At 43.4% G+C, this 17,875-nt stretch overlaps 1 protein-coding gene across 2 annotated transcripts in view; it reads right to left on the minus strand.

The window, feature by feature from the left end:
- Positions 1 to 5,183: 5,183 nt before the first annotated feature.
- The window catches only part of LOC128699312 (putative glutathione-specific gamma-glutamylcyclotransferase 2), a 103,189-nt gene continuing 90,497 nt past the window's right edge, over positions 5,184 to 17,875 (minus strand). For both annotated transcript variants that reach the window (XM_053791923.2, XM_053791922.2), the window contains 2 exons: positions 6,647 to 6,887; positions 5,184 to 5,890 (listed from right to left, as the gene is read on the minus strand). In XM_053791923.2, the coding sequence (XP_053647898.2) occupies positions 5,595 to 5,890; positions 6,647 to 6,887 (537 nt within the window). In that variant the 3' untranslated portion in view covers positions 5,184 to 5,594. The remainder of the gene's footprint in view (positions 5,891 to 6,646; positions 6,888 to 17,875) is intronic.

A 17,875-nucleotide genomic window follows, 5' to 3' on the forward strand; every position in this document is an offset into this window, starting at 1 on the left:
TAGTATCCTTCAGTATCTTTTAGTATCCTTCAGTATCTTTTAGTATCCTTCAGTATCTTTTAGTATCCTTCAGTATCTTTTAGTATCTTTCAGTATCTTTTAGTATCCTTCAGTATCTTTTAGTATCCTTCAGTATCTTTTAGTATCCTTCAGTATCTTTTAGTATCTTTTAGTATCTTTCAGTATCTTATATGGTATCATACAGTATCTTTCAGTATCTTTTAGTATCCTTCAGTATCTTTTAGCATCCTTCAATATCTTTTAGTATCTTATATGGTCTCATACAGTATCTTTCAGTATCCTTCAGTATCCTTCAGTATCTTTTAGCATCCTTCAATATCTTTTAGTATCTTATATGGTATCATACAGTATCTTTCAGTATCCTTCAGTATCCTTCAGTATCTTTTAGCATCCTTCAATATCTTTTAGTATCTTATATGGTATCATACAGTATCTTTCAGTATCTCATACAATGTCTTAAGTCACGCTCAAAACAACGTATTATTTAGCTAACATTTCAAACATGTCAACGTAAGACAACTTTAAAACAAGGTTAGACTAATTTATCAGTGTTTTAGTTTTGATAATCCTCATAGACTTTGCAACGAACGAGCAACATGACTGGAATCCTTCACACTCACTCATAACCCACTCAATGTATTTATATAAGAATCGTAACTCTCGTTTAAGTTTCGTAGTTCTAATATATCAATTTTAGAACTGATGGTTTGAGTTGTAAAGTTAAAATGCTGGCAAGTCGTACTAAGGACTGGATAGTCTCTTGTTTACCAACTGTTTCACCACTGCTATTACTACTACTGCTGTTACTATACTACTACTGCTACTACTGAATTACTACTGCTATATTACTACCACCACTGCTACTAGCACTACTGCTAGTACTAATCATACTGCTACAACTACTACTGCGATGATTTAAGAGACGTGTGCAACTCTAGATTTTTTTTTTTTTGAATTGGTGAGAAGTTTCGTCTGAGCTGCAGGCTTCGTCAGTCGATTACAGAGATGAATGACACTGCTGGTGGAAGACGAAGTGGATGGAGTGGAAGCGTTGAGAGGGTTCTTGCAGAGTGGTGGTAGGTAGTATGTGTATTACTGGCAGAAAGGTAGTTGTGTTGCAGTGACTTTCAGGCCGCCCTACATTGGTGGGAGACAGCTTGTGTTAAAAAATTATTTTCTTAATCACACCAGCCGTCTCCCACCAAGGTAGAGTGATCCAGAAAGAAGCAGCACTTCCACCATTATTCAGCTGCTTGGTGTTCTTCCAAGGGTGATGTCTCCAGGTGTGTGATTCATCTCAGTGTGCCACTGATGAAACTTCGATCGCAGGCGAAAGGTTCCGTTAATAAAGAATTCTAATGCTGCACATGTATTCCTCAACTGTATGAATAAATATGAATAATTTGTGAAAGTGTAATGACACGATTGTAAGTAACTCATGGCAAGGCACAGTGGCTGGAACAATGACCTTTCAGTTTAATGACTGGCTTGCCACGGGTTCGAGTCCTCCGTTAAGTGAGCTCAGTACGAAGAAACTTATTGAAGAGCAATCTGGGATTCGCTGCAGACTGTTGCTGGCTGCGTAACACACATCTTGTGACCAGACGTTGATAAATTACTGATATTTCTGCTCACTTTATCACTGTAAAATTAATCACTTTATACTCTAAATTACATTATTTAAGGTCAGTTGGCAGAGTTTCTCACTTTCTTGCTTAAGGGTGACCTTTGCAAAGTTACAAAATTGAACTTTGTCAAGTTAAAAGAATTTAAGTTATAGATTGTCAAAGTTCAACCACTGAGAGAAACATTTTCTAAATTAAAGCTTATTTTGTGTCTTACAAAGTGACTGACCTTATTAGACACATTTTGACAGATATTAGTTATACTTTGACATTATTATACTCGCTTTTAAGATAATTACAGACTCACTTTGACAAAGTATTACAGACTCACTTTGACAAATTATTACAGACTCATTTTGACAGATTATTACAGATTAGGTAGGCTCTCTCACACAGTAATATATATATATATATATATATATATATATATATATATATATATATATATATATATATATATATATATATATATATATATATATATATATATTATATTAGTGTTTGTGGGTACAATATAATTGTACCCACGAACAAATGGTATTGCTCAATAACATTGCGACTAGTCAAGGAGTCGAACCCATGCTGCTTTGGCCTCCCTCAGAGTGGGCGAAAACTCATGACGCCTTAATCCACGTGGAATACAAGTAAAAATTCGTATAAAGTCTGGAAACTTTGCAATTAAACCCATATATCGTTCGCGAACCTGTAGTTGGGCCATTCTGGTAAAACATCTAGCTATATTTATAACTTCCTCAAATAATCTATATGAAAAACACGCGGATACTATTCGTTATTTAATTATTATACATTAACAGTGGTCAAACTCCTTTTTATATAAAAACTTGAACATTGCCTCGTGTATACACCTGGAGGACACATCAGTGGAAGTGTGATGACACAGGTAACACTCACGAGCCTTGTACACACCTCACTGTAGTGATGATACTGATGCTGTGTACACCTGCAGGACACAGTGGAAGAGTAATGATACAGGTAACACTCACGAGCCTTATACATAAGCTGGTATCATTGATGGCACTGGTCTGTCTAGTAGACCTGCACTCAGTGCCCCAAAAAAATATATCACATACAAAAAAATGTCACCATTCACATCTCTCACACAGGAGTGGAAATATTAAACGTCGTTTCGGTCCGTCCTAAATTATCATCTGGTAATAGTGACTTGTGGCTTAATGGTTCAGAAAGAACCGAAACGTCATTTTTTCCAAATTTGGGGTTGTGTATAACCCACATTACTTGCTGCCTTCATAGATCAAGCTGCAGCGAAAAATCCACAGCTATGGTAATATTTGCACTGATTGCATTCTTGTACCACAACTTGAGGTACTGATATTCATAATAGCTAAAGGTTACAGCGGGAATACAATCACTGGAAGCAGAGGATACTTTGAATACAAAGTTTCGCCCAAGGTTGGGCTTTATCAGGTAACCGATAAAGCCCAGCCTTCTGCGAAACGTTGTATTTAAAAGTTCCTCTGCTCCAGTGGTTTTATTCCCGTTTGTGGGTAGTCACTATGGCCTACCAGGTTACAGTGGGTTGAGGGGTAGCTAGTTATATTCACGGGAACGGGGGGTGTTAAGGTTAGATTCGAGGAAGGGGAGGGTAGCTGTAATTTACTGGATCAAGAGCCCTTTACAGGCATCAAGGAGGAATCTCCCTTGAGATTGTGAAACGGAATTGATTATTTATATTCGTATAACAGGAGCGTATGGGAATACTGATCTTTGCTAACCTTGAATTATTTTTTTCCTGAGGAGCTAAACCCAAGTGGGTCACTTAATACAGGAAGAGGTGAAGTCTCGAGCCTCCGTTTGTTGTTCGCGCCCCGGTATCTGACCCGTCAACCACCTCATTAAGACCTTGTATACAGTTGTAATACCTGTCGTAAATGACAGGTATAAATGGATTAAGGGACCAAGGTACGAAGATCTGAAACTTAAAATAGGCGGATTCGAAGACACTGACCGAAAGCGAACATAACATCGGTCTCCTATTTCTGGCCTTCAATACACGAGGGCTCAATAGCGGCCCCAAGAACTGACATTTGTCACTAATCTTAGCTGTCATCGGCAGCATTCTTCCAAGAATATCTTCTTTATAACAGAATTTCGCTATTGCTAAGACAGTCAAACGGGTGACTGTCCGAGAGGTTTAAACAGTGATTATATGACTACAGTGGACCCCCGCATAACGATTACCTCCGAATGCGACCAATTATGTAAGTGTATTTATGTAAGTGTGTTTGTACATGTATGTTTGGGGGTCTGAAATGGACTAATCTACTTCACAATATTCCTTATGGGAACAAATTCGGTCAGTACTGGCACCTGAACATACTTCTGGAGTGAAAAAAATATCGTTAACCGGGGGTCCACTGTATTTTGTAATGTTCTTCTGGCCTCTAGTTTCTGTTTCGGGCGTTATTTTTTTTTAATTGCTTTTATTTTGTATTTAATTTACTGGCGTTGTGGTATGTTGAAATAGACTGATTCCTATTGACATGTTATAACAATCAATTTTTATCGACACTCCAACCAAACCAAATCAAACGTAAAATCGATAAATTTGCTAAAAACCGTATGTGTAAATTTCATCTGGGCACACGAGGCTTGGTAGGTAGAATGTTTAACTTGACAGGTTTTAGATCCACATCGACACCTGACCTGATAGTCTCTTAGACAGGCTCTTGAAGCCCTCTGAACGAACCTTTGAACCTCTAACAGAAGAGAGCTTAAGAACAACTGTTGTGGGAGAAAACAGCAGGGGAGAGCTTACGAGTAACTGTTGTGGAACACAACAGGAGAGAGCTTATCAACAAATAACCCGCACATAGAAGAAAGGAGCTTACGACGACGTTTCGGTCCGACTTAGACCATTTACAAAGTCACACTAACAAAAAGGGGAGGAGGAGGGAGTATATATAGGCCAGTAGACAGGTCCCTGTCTGCTGGCCTATATATACTCCCTCCCTGCTCTCCTTTTTGTTAGTGTGACTTTGTAAATGGTCTAAGTCGGATCGAAACGTCGTCTTAAGCTCCTCTATCCTATGTGCGGGTTATTTGTGTATTGTTCCAGTCACATTATTATGCCTTTGTTTTTGGTTAGGAGAGAGCTTATCAACAAACTGTTTTGGAACACAACAGGAGAGAACTTACTAACAACTACTGTAGAACACAACAGGAAACAAGAACAATTGTTGTAGAACATAACAGGAGACAACTAAACAACTATTGATGGTGAACATAATTGGAGAGAGCACACGAACACAGCTGTTTTCAGAGAATAGAGCAAGAAATCTTCTGAACAATTGTTGCATAAAATACAGCCGGAGAGAACTTACGAATACCTTGTTCCGGGAGAACACAAAGAAGAGAGAAATAATCAAGTCTTGCAGGTGTGTTTACAACACATCACCGGCAATGCCTCTCACGAAATCGTATTAACACGATTGCAAAAACACCGTACGAATGGGGTGAGAAACCAGCTGGCCCAGGGGCTTACGCACTGACCTGGAGTTTTACGACTGACTTGCCGTGGGTTCTAAACTCACCCGTACCGTGTTTTTTTTTTTTTTAACGAGAGATTAACTATTGTAAACAACAGCTGGAACGCAGAGGCCCCGACCCAGTAATGAGCGGTGTCTTGGTAACAGTAAGACTGTCTTGCCATGGGTCGAGTCGTCTTCGTTCCTTGAGTTGGAATAAATTTTTCAGTGTATAATAATACATGTATCACTGTGTGTTGGAAAAGATTACACTGTGTACCGGTAAAGACATCTTTACACTGTACCGGTAAAGATATCTTTCAAGACGAGTGAGATTTATAGTTAAACTGGGTCCATGTTAATTAATTTGTTTGCACCTCTTCCCTGGAGTAGGCCGGAGTAATCACTAGGCCGTAGGTCTATCTACATCATACACCTAGTTCTAGACGTTTAGACAACGAAGCTTCTTTGGAGGAAGTTTTGTTGAGAACTGGAAGGTGTCCCGCCGTTCTTCTTGCGGTTGTGGCTCTTGTCTGATATTGGCTGCTGCCGCAGCAGCAGCCGCCGCCGCTTGTGGCTCCGTGGGGCCGTCTCCCATCAGGGCTTTGAGACAGAGGTTGTTCTCCTTGATTCGCAGGCGCACTAGCGTCTCCAGAGTGGCTAGGTGTTCGTCGTAGCCCTCGGGTACCTTCTCCCGCATGAACTGTGCTAGCCGCAGTAGGTACTCCACGTTGTGACCTGTAAAACACAAGTGTCATCAGCTATGTGAAAATCATGTCTGTCTCTGTTTCTCTCTCTCTTTCTCTCTCTCACTCCACACGCACGCACGATACAGCTTTTGAAACAGGGAAAGGCGGGGCCAAGAGCTGTGAATATCCCTGCTCCACAAATAGACGAGTACAAATGAGCACACACACACACACACACACACACACACACACACACACACACTAAGGAGCTAAGACTCGACCCCTGCAACCACAAATAGGTGAGTACACACACACACACACACACACACACACACACACACACACACACACACACACACACACACACACACAAAGCTTAAAAAAGTAGAAGAGTTTGTAACAGTATTAGTCCCAGAGCTGTAAGAAATCGAATCTAGTGGCCTATGAAAAGGTGAACCAGCGTGGATCCCTCAACTCCGTAGTTACGTAGGCTCGATCCTCCGTCTAGTAGCGAAGAATACCAAGTTGTACTCGGCCTGGAATAAGGAAAAAGATAAAGTAATAGTAAGGAGCTCAGGAGATCAGTAAGGAGGAAGAGTGGACCCAATAAAGAGGAATAAGAAGTACGGGAGAGAGTGAGGGACTCGGAAGAATATAAAGGAGCTGAGTGAGAGTCGGAGGAGGCATAGAGTTGGGGAACTCAGAAGAGGAGTAAGGGATGGGAGGAAAGTAAGGGACACAGATGAGGAATAAGGGAGGAAGTAAGGAACAGGTGAAGGCAGAGTGATTCTGTCATAAGACCTACCTGAGGGTCCCGAGCACTGGGTAATCTGCGTGGCGATCTCGTGTAGGGGCGCCGAGCCTGCCCACTCCCTGGAGGAGGGCGTGGCGATGTACAGCAACACGGGGAAGGGGTTAAGGGAGGCGTCCCTGGGGAAGAAGGTCACCACATTGGTAGTGTAGCCACCGAGGGACACCTCCCGCGTCTCCAGGTAGCTGAGAGCTGCCTCTCCAGTCAGTTCGTAAGCAACACCCCAGGTAGCACCCTGCAACGGAAAAAAAACAGAAAACATAAGAATGAGCACCACAGAAGGTCTACTGGCCCATGAGAGGCGGGTCCAAGTCACCTACCGGCCTAAGCCATTGGCCCAAGCTAGTCAGGTCCAAGTCACATCCACTTAGGAAGGAACGAGTTCTTCACTTATTGCAGAACACCTGGGTATCTTTATTGCTCGAAAATTTGCAGTGAAGATAACCAAGTGTTGCAATAGAACACAATTCATCAATCTATCAGTAATGTGTTCCATCAGGAATATGACAGAACATCAGTGCTGTCTTCTTTGGGGGTGCGCTAAACCCGTGTCGTACACAGGTTAGGGTATGACGTAATCATTCTTGACCCAATGAATGAGAGGATAGCTCGAATGTCTTGGATCAAAAGCCCTTCACTACCATCAATGCACCTCCCTTATAACAGAGGAGAGCAACTCACATAGCTGTGCGTAAATTAAAAAAAAAAACAGTTCTTCTGAAGTCGAGACATTTACTAAACGTTTCGCCCACCAGGAATTTTGTCTTCAAGGCCTCTGATAGGAGAAACGTTGCATTAATATATAATTAAACTGCACCGGAGTCCATTTCCAAAATTCAGTATGAACACCAGTAATTACACTGTTTACAAGTAAACTCAGTATTACAACCAATAATTACACTGAGGTCTACTGGTTAACGAAAGTAAACACACTGTCATCAAATCAGAGGTGTAATACCATCAAGTTGATGAACAAAACACGTGTGCAACACCTGGGTACCTTTAGCGAGACGAACTTTGTCTGCACAAGAAGCTTTGTCAATCCATTACAAAGGCACACGGATAGAGACTTTTATATTAGTGCCAGTGGGGAAGATGGGAGGTACTTTGTAAATAGTAAAAGTTGGACCGAAACGTCGTCGTAAGCTCCTCTCTCCTATGTGCGGGTTATTTGTGTATTGTTCCAGTCACGGTATTGTGCATTTTTGTCCTTTAACAGTTAAGGCACCGTTACATGTGGGCGAAGACCACAATAAGACCTCCACATGGCAAAAGGAAAGCTACTAATGGGAAATTTCAACCACAGGGGAAAAGGCTAACATTGGTACCTACATGTGGGACCAGGAATGTTATGAGCTATGATGATGGAGGTGGTCATGGAGAACTTTGTATCAGCATGTCAAGGACACCACAAGAGTGAAAAGAGCCAGCAAGAATAAATCTAGTATTTAGCGTAAGTGTATCCGATATAGGTGAAAGAGGAACCTGTGGACGCTAGCCACCATACGGTACTGAATTTTGGTTACTTTATGGACGAAAACACTAAGGTGAAGAATAGCAGGTGAGGAGACTGGAGAAATTCACATTCCGAAGGAGGTAACGCTGAAGGGACGAGATTATTCCTAAATGCAGTGGGATGGGGAAGAGAACTGTGTGAGATGGAGTATCGGCAGGAAAGTGGTAGGAGGCAGTGAACGACTTCATAACCAAATCAGAAAAAGGCAAAAAAAAAAAAAAAAAAAGTCCGTGGTTCAACCAAAGAGGCAGAGAGGGAAAAACAAAAGTGCAGGAGAATGGAAAACTATCAGAAAGGAAGGATGGATGAAAATAAACACGAGAGCCAAAAACGTATATGCAAGAGCGAGAAAAAAAGCTGAGTAAGAGTGCGAGAATTACATAGCAGCAAAACAAAGAGTGAACTGAAACTGCTTCCCAGTCACATTACAAGGAAGACGACAGTAAAATATCAGGTAATAAGACTGATGAAGGAATGGAAAGAGCTCACGAGAAACAACTGCGAGGAGCTGAACGAACGATTTAAAAAGCTGTTTTCAGTGAGAAGAGGAGCAACACCAGTGGGTATTGGTAACATATAGTAGGACAAGAGGTTAATCTTCTGAATGATCTGGATACGTCAAAAGCCATGGAACCCGTCAGTTTCGTCACGAATTCTGTGAGAGGGACCAAAAGCACTGTCTGAACCACTATCTACGACCTGCAAGTCAGTGGATACAGAATAGCTGTCAGAGATCTGGAAGACAGCAACTGTAGTCAAAAAAGGGATATACCGTGTATAGTAATGGAGATAATCAGGAAGAGAATAGTGTAACAGAGAGGTTATTTCATAAATAATTATGTAAAGTAAAAGGACACAAGTGCAACTAATGTGACATTTAATTGTGGCAACGTTTCGCTCTCCAGGAGCTTTATCAAGCCTTGATAAAGCTTGATAAAGCTCCTGGAGAGCGAAACGTTGCCATAATTAAATGTCACATTAGTTGCACTTGTGTCCTTTTACTTTACATATTGTCGGTAATTCTACCAACTTTATTACATAAATAATTATCATCGCAGCCGTAGAGATAGCAAATTTCACCTCACAAACATGCTCGAGTTTTTACAGAGAATGAGAAGTGAGCTAAGATAGAGGCAATTATGGATTGAACATTCTTAGACTGCAAGAAGGCATTCGATACTTACCTCCACGAAACTGGGAAGGTGTAACAATTTTCGCTTCGCGAAAAAAAAAGAAAAATATGACAAGATCAGTACTGTTTCTGTTATATGTGAATGACATACTAGGAGATAAAGTCAGATATATCCGTGTGTGTGTACTCTCCTAATTGTGGTTGCAGGGGTCGATTCATAGCTCCTGGCCCCCGCCTCTTCACTGATTGCTACTAGATCATTCTCTCTCTGCTCCAAGAGCTTCATCATACGTCTTCTTAAAGGTGTGTGTTCGTGTGCGTGTGTGCATTACACAGTGCTTTTGACAACTGGTCGTCACACACACACACACACACACACACACACACACACACACACACACACACACACACACACACACACACACACACACACACACACACACACACACACACAGACTCGACCCCTGTAACCACATACAGGTGAGTACATATATACATACACAAGGGCATACCAATAAGAAAAAATCATGCATCTATGACTTGGCAAACTTTCTAAACAAAGTCTGGTGTGTGGTACTTCCGCCCCCCTCCCCCCTCCCTAACCACCACTACAGCAACATCAACACCAAACATCTTCCCAGCATAGAATAAGTGTGCCTGGGGTCTCAGTTGATTACTACAACCCCCTCCTCCCTCCCCCATTCACAAACACTCGAGGGATCAGCTGTTAGCTACTACAACCCCCTCCCTCCCTCCTTCATTCACAAACACCCTAGTAATCAGCTTTCATATCCTTTCCTATCATTCACAAACATTTGTAAATGAAAACAAGCCATGGAGGCTACAATTAGCCTCAGGATAAAATTACATTTTGAGAGATAGAAAGAAATAGGAGGATCAGCAGGGCTGTGTTGAGTACGGTGGACTGCTTGCGGCTAACATGAACAAGATTATTAATCATGCAATGAACCAGGAGGTCTGATTTGGGACCGGGGAGATGGAGCGGTGACCCCCGCCCCTGGATTCAACAAGAGGCAAACTGAAGGGAGATAGAACAGGCCTCGAAGATAGAACTAGCCTAAAGTACAGAGCGAGTCTTAGTGGCAAAACTAGCTTCAGGGATAGAACTAGTCTCAGGGTAGAAGACTCGGAAAAACTGCAGGGCTTTCCAGTGGGCACTGGAGAACAACAAGACGTTCTGTGATGAGTTCCAGCTGCTTATATATGAAAAGAATGAAGAACGCAAAAGGGACAGTAGATACAAAACCCAAGAAGATCATCAAATAGAAAGAAAGGAACACGTGAAAGGCCTGGGAGTAATAATGTCAGCAGCAGACCTTTCTTCCAAAGAACACAAGTCAAATGTCACTACAGCCAAGGAAATGACGAAGTGGATAATGAGAGTTTTCAGAACAAGGGAAATAGTACCAATGGTGACACTTCAAATCGCTCTCGTTTAGAGCATTGCTCAGCGTTGACAACTCTATTCAGGGCAAGGGATATATCAGAGCTAGAATAGAGATGATTTACAGCCTACATAGAGCCAATACAGTATCTGAATTACTGGGAACGCCTCAAGGTCCTGAATAAGTACTCGCTGGAGTGGAGAAGAGGGAGATATATATACGTGAAAGGTATTTGAGGGCCTAGTAATTAATCTACGCACTGCCATAACATCATACTGGAGTGAGAGATACCCAGTGAAAGGCAGAGATGCCGTGTAAAATATTTCTAGAAGAAAGTGGTCAGTTGCCTCCACCAAATGACTGATGAACCAGGCTACGATGGATATGTGGGCCAGTAGGCTGGCAGCCGCAACAGCTTGGTTGATCAGGCAAGCACCAGGCAGGCCAGACCCAGGACATGGCTCCGGTATTAGAAAAACTCGAAAACTCATCAAAGGTGTATCAAATGTGAAGATGAGACCAGACGCAAAATCGCGTCTAACCCCTCGATTTTGCGTCAAGATACCCAGCAAACGACGACGCTTAATAAGTGTCACAGAAAATTTTCTAACATACTTATTCCCAGATGAACGTCTTTTTTTTTTTTTCTTCCAAGACGTAAGATGACAAGTAAATCTTACATTCGTAATAATTCCCATTCGTAATAATCCTTATTAATAATTCTATTTAATAGTTCCTATTCATAATTTATATTCTTAATAGTTACTATTCATAATAGTTACTATTTGGGAGGTCTCGTCTAAGACCGGATTACTGGTCCCACACCAGTAAAGGGATCTTGATCTAAGTAAGTGCATCTACTCTTCACTTTCTTAGCTCAAACCTGATTGTCTCCTGTTCCTCAAGAGTTGTATGACCCTTGCGAGTTTAGAGATTCTCTAGGAAAGCACTAGCATGCCTCTGAGTGTGAAATTATGTCAATCTGAACTCCAGGCAGGACAAGTAGACGGGGCCCAGAGGCAATCAGGTCTGTGGGAGGAGGGCTAAGTAGAGGCAGTCAGATGGGTGGTGGTAGTGTTAAGCAGAGGCAAGCAGGTAGGTGAGAGCAGGGGCAAGCAGGTAGGTGAGAGCAGGGGCAAGCAGGTAGGTGACAGCAGTGCTAGGGAGGAAGGGGAAGGATACCCGCGAGAAAGGGAAGGAATATATGGGGGGGGGGACAGTGATGGTGGAGAGGGGAGAAGAAATATATGGTAGGGGGGTTAAATGATGGTGGGGGAACTGAACTAGAACTTAGGAACATGGTGGTGCAAGTTTATCTTGTTACAACTCGTACGTAATTTGAAAGGTTTACAATGGTTCTATACAGAAAATTATGTAGAATTTAACCCAGGAGAAATGAGCACAAAAACGCGACAAGTGAACGAACGAAAAGGAAACACAAATAAATAACGGAAAGTGAACTACACACACACACACACACACACACACACACACACACACACACACACACACACACACACACACACACACCATACATAGCTTTAAGACGAGGTATGACAAAGCTCAGGGAGCGGAGCGAGAGACCTAGTAGCGATCAGTGAAGAGGTGGGGGCAGGAGCTGAGTCTCGACCCCTACAACCACAATTATGTGATTACACATACACACATACACACGAGTAATATTTGCGAATCCAAAAATATTCGATGCGGGAATGGAGCAGGAACTCGACCCCTGCAAACAGGCGACTACTGTTAGATGAGCACAAGAGAGAGGAGGGATAGAGGGAGGGAGGGAGGGTTTGAAGGAGGGGGAGGGGCAGAACAGCTGACACACCAAAACATAAACAAGGTCACCCAGCTACGTACATAGCGTCCAACACTACCTCCGATATTCTCTTCTTTCAAACTTAATTTGTCGAACTGTAAACTACAGAGTACAGGCACTTGAAGTAGTGCCTGTACTCTGTATTGGCGTAGGGAATTGAGCTAAATAGCTTTAAGACGGCCCGTATCTCAAGATCAGTAGCCTTATTAGAAGCGGTCTAGGTAACACTTAGACCCATCCACGGGGATGGTGGAGATGAGAAGTTTTGGGGAGCGGTGTCTAAGAGACGGAGGGAAAGGGGGCGTGATAGGTGGTGGGGGAGAAGCGTACGGTGATGAGGAAATAGTAACAAGGTATAGTTATTTTTTATTCAGCAAAATACCCTGCTTTGTTTTCCTGTCATATTCCATCACATGACAAGTGTGGGGGTCGTGTGTGGCTATAGGTACTGGAGAGGAGACATAGGGAACAGGGGTAGATGATAGGCGTTGAGGCATTAGAGACATGTGAGAGAAAGAAGATTCAGGTGATGGAGAAGAAAGTGCAGGGAATAGGGGTAGGGAGAGTTGATAGATGCTGGGCAGGAGGCGTAGGAAAGAAGGGTAGGGGAAGATAACTGTTCGGGAGGAGGCGTAGGAACACAGTATGTGGATGCAGCCAGGAGTTAGCGACTTTTTTTTTTATAACGCCCCGGGGACAGCACAGGACAGGCCACTGATGAAATAATGAAAGATTCTCCCATCGAGCTTATAGAACCCACGCCCGGTAACCCAGATGGACAGCAACGGCCTTTAAAACCGGTCGGAAAAAGGTCGATAATGGAGTTGGTAGGTGTAGCCGGGTTAGGCCCTCAAGAACGCCTGAGGGTTGAGGGTCGGTTTGCCACCTGTTCGATTTTCCCATAGTCTGGCGGGTGGCAGGGAGGCGAGGGGTGATGCTGAGGTGGACGTAGCACACTAAGTATCACTAATATGCCACTTCATTATGGTGTAATGCCACCATTGCACCATAATGAAGTGCAAACTCATGAATGGAACTCTCAGGTTGAGATCAAAATAAAACAAGAATAGATGAATAATTCCCAGGACGTATAATAATGCTTTCACTGCCGCCAGGACAGGGCGCAGACAAAAAAAAAATGTTCTCAGGGTGAGTTCAATTGAAATAAAAATACAATAAATAATAATGCAATAATAGTGTTTATTTTTATTAATATCTACAGAATAATAGTAACAAATAGCACCGTTTATATAACACGAACCGAGTACAGTATCGAGATGAAGATTAGAGAGAAAAAATCCAACGACTCAAGAAGTTAATTAGCGATACTGAGATAAATGAATTCAGAAAGAGCAAGACAAGACAGGAAGCATTTATCATTGTAGCCTGGATATATTTTCGACGGAAATATCACAATAATAATGGGAGAGGCGCACAAGGGGAGAATAAAGAGGAGTGTGTGTGTGAGTGAGAGAATGTGTGAGCGAATGTGTGTGTGTGTGTGATACAGACAGAGATAGACGGCAAGAATTAGTGAATATCAAGAGGATTTACATTTAGCTTTTGTAGCCGAAACTGCAAGTTTGTGTTCCCCATATCTATCCTGCGGACGGTAGAGCAAGAACAAATGGCTACACAAAATCCTGGAAACTAGGCACAAAAAAACCAAGAGGAAAATAAAAATTTAAGGAATTAAAGAAAATAGGTAGAAGTGGTTAAAGATTGAGTTAAGGCAATATAAGGAAGAAGGGAAGAAGATAATATAGTGTAAGGCAAAGAGATAAAAACAATAGGTAAAAATCATATAAATAATATAAGGAAACGATGGAGGAGGAAGAGGAGGCGGCGGTGGCGGCGGCAACAGGTGGAAGCCAACACAAAAACAAGGATGACTTTAATTGTTATAAGGGTGAGGGAGAGAGTGGAGTGAGGTGGGGGTTGGGGTAGATGGTCTTGGGAGTGACAGGTGGAGTGGTAGGCAGGATATTCGTAGAGAGAGTTGGAGTAGGAGGGGTTAGGAGAGGGGTACTTGCGGGAGTTAGGCGGCATCAGGAATCCCACTCTCACTCGACTCATTAGATTGATGACCTCTTATAGTTCTTAAAAGATAGAAGATAGATAGGGGGAGGGAGTGTGTGCGTGTGCGCGCTGGAGAGTGGGTTGCCAGCATGGAGAAATGTGTATTTGTGTGTGTGTGGGGGGGGGGGGAAGGAAGGAAGGAAGGAAGGAAGGAAGGAAGGAAGGGAGACAGGGTTGTCAACATTCAGAAATGTGAGGGAGACATGATTGTCAACGCTCAAGAGTGCGAGGGAGACAGGATTGTCAGCGTTCAAGAGTGCGAGGGAGACAGGATTGTCAGCGTTCAAGAGTGCGAGGGAGACAGGATTGTCAGCGTTCAAGAGTGCGAGGGAGACAGGATTGTCAGCGTTCAAGAGTGCGAGGGAGACAGGATTGTCAGCGTTCAAGAGTGCGAGGGAGACAGGATTGTCAGCGTTCAAGAGTGCGAGGGAGACAGGATTGTCAGCGTTCAAGAGTGCGAGGGAGACAGGATTGTCAGCGTTCAAGAGTGCGAGGGAGACAGGATTGTCAGCGTTCAAGAGTGCGAGGGAGACAGGATTGTCAGCGTTCAAGAGTGCGAGGGAGACAGGATTGTCAGCGTTCAAGAGTGCGAGGGAGACAGGATTGTCAGCGTTCAAGAGTGCGAGGGAGACAGGATTTTCAGCATTAAAGAGTGCGAGGGAGACAGGATTGTCAGCGTTCAAGAGTGCGAGGGAGACAGGATTGTCAGCGTTCAAGAGTGCGAGGGAGACAGGATTGTCAGCGTTCAAGAGTGCGAGGGAGACAGGATTGTCAGCATTAAAGAGTGTACAAATGGAAGAGAGAGAGAGGGGGGGAGAGGGAGAGAGTTGTCAGCACAGAGATAGTATGTGGGAGAGGACCCTCAGCTAGTGTTGTGGTGGGTGGGATAGGTTAGCCCCGGGGATAAGGTGCACCAGCAGCCGCAGGATAGCAACAGACGGTATATGGCATAGACTCAGACATATCCTACTCGAATTTTATATGGACAATACTGCCCCCAGCAAGGGCAGTCTTGTCCATTCATTGTACACGCACTGGAAACACGCCTTTACGAGTTAGTCACACAGTAACTTATCATATATGTATGTATATAAACACACACACACACACACACACACACACACACACACACACACACACTTCCTCTAAATGCCTTAGAGTTTATGCAAAGTATATTCAAAGCTAATACAAACATGATATGTCAGTTTGATCACGTAAATTGGTTCTAAACTGTCGCTGTAACTCAGGAGTAAACTCATGAAAATTATGTTCACAGTTAAAATTAAAATGCTTGTACACACACACACAGGATCAGAGAATACCTAACAGGGAGACAACAGCGAGTCATGGTTCGTGATGAGGTATCACAGTGGGCGCCGGTGACGAGCGGGGTCCCACAGGGGTCAGTCCTGGGACCAGTGCTATTCTTGGTATATGTGAACGACATGACGGAAGGGATAGACTCAGAAGTGTCCCTGTTTGCAGATGAAGTGAAATTAATGAGAATTAAATCAGATGCGGACCAGACAGGTCTACAAAGAGACCTGGACAGGCTGGATGCGTGGTCCAGCAACTGGTTCCTAGAATTTAACCCCGCCAAATGCGAAGTCGTGAAGATCGGAGAAGGGCAAAGAAGACCGCAGACAGAGTATAGGCTAGGAGGCCAAAGACTACAAATCCCACTCAAGGAGAAAGATCTAGGAGTGAGTATAATACCGAGTACATCGCCAGAAGCACACATTAACCAGATAACTGCTGCTGCATACGGGCTCCTGGCAAACCTGAGAATAGCGTTCCGGTACCTCAGTAAGGAATCGTTCAAGACCTTATACACTGTATACGTCAGGCCCATACTGGAGTACGCAGCACCAGTTTGGAACCCAGACCTGGTCAAACACGTCAAGAAATTAGAGAAAATGCAAAGGTTTGCAACAAGGCTGGTTCCAGAGCTAAGGGGAATGTCCTACGAAGAAAGGTTAAGGGAAATCGGTCTGACGACACTGGAGGACAGGAGGGTCAGGGGAGACATGATAACGACATGCAAAATACTGCGTGGAATAAACAAGGTGAACAGAGACAGGATGTTCCAGAGATGGAACACAGAAACAAGGGGTCACAATTGGAAGCTGAAGACTCAGACGAGTCAAAGAGATGTTAGGAAGTATTTCTTCAGCCACAGAGTTATGAAGTGGAATAGTCTGGCAAGCGATGTTGTGGAGGCAGGAACTATACAGTGTTTTAAGACGAGGTATGATAAAGCTCATGGAGCAGGGAGAGGGAGGACCCAGTAGCGGCCAGTGAAGAGGCGGGGCCAGGACCTGAGTCTCGACCCCTGCGACCACAGTTAGGTGAGTACACACACACACACACACATAACCCGCACATAGAAGAGAGGAGCTTACGACGACGTTTCGGTCCGACTTGGACCATTTACAAAGTCACACTGACGAGAAGTAGAGCAGGACGGGTATATATGGGCAGGAAGAGGTAGTGGTAGTAGTAGTAGTAGTAGTATAGTAGTAGTAGTAGTAGTAGTAGTAATAGTGGTGGTGGTGGCGGAGATGGAAGTAAAAATGGGGAAGTAAGGAGGAGGAGCCAGTCAAATACAAAGAAAGGGGAGCACTGCAAGGGAGCTAGGTGCCCACAGAGGGAGAGCAAGAACACAGAGGTGGGGAGAGAGGAAATAATGAAATAAATAATGAAGGAACAGAAACACAAGGCAGAAGAAAGACAACCCAGAAGAGAAAAAAAGAGGAAGAGAAAAATGAAAGAGGGAGAAGAAAAAAGGAGGAATCAGGTTAAGCCACGGGTGTTCTGAAGTTTGGAGCATTTTACAATGTAGTGGGAGAGGAAGGCATCTACAGAGACGAAGCCAGGACTAAGATTCATACAAGGAAAGTTGTGTATTAGGGAGGATTCAACCAGACGGCGACTGTTAAAGTTGGAAGTAGGGAAGACAGTTTTAGCAGTCCAGTCAATAGGATGGCTGTGATCTCTGACGTGACAGAAAAGAGCATTGTTAGTGTCGGCAAGCCTAACACTATTTTTGTGCTCCCTAAGTCTGTCAGAAAGAGATGGGCCAGTTTCTCCAAAGTATTGAAGAAATTATGTAATTTCTTCTCTCCCAAACTCTCTACTCCTGGGAACTCTTCTGTCCTCTGCCTTCCCTACATTTCCGGTCTTTCTAATCCCAACAATTCTCTCCGTCCCTTAGACATCAAGCTTACTTTCCGCACTAATCTCGTTCATACCTCTCCTCCCTCTA

The sequence above is a fragment of the Cherax quadricarinatus genome, chromosome 61, assembly GCF_038502225.1.
Source record: "Cherax quadricarinatus isolate ZL_2023a chromosome 61, ASM3850222v1, whole genome shotgun sequence".
Lineage (NCBI taxonomy): Eukaryota > Metazoa > Arthropoda > Malacostraca > Decapoda > Parastacidae > Cherax > Cherax quadricarinatus.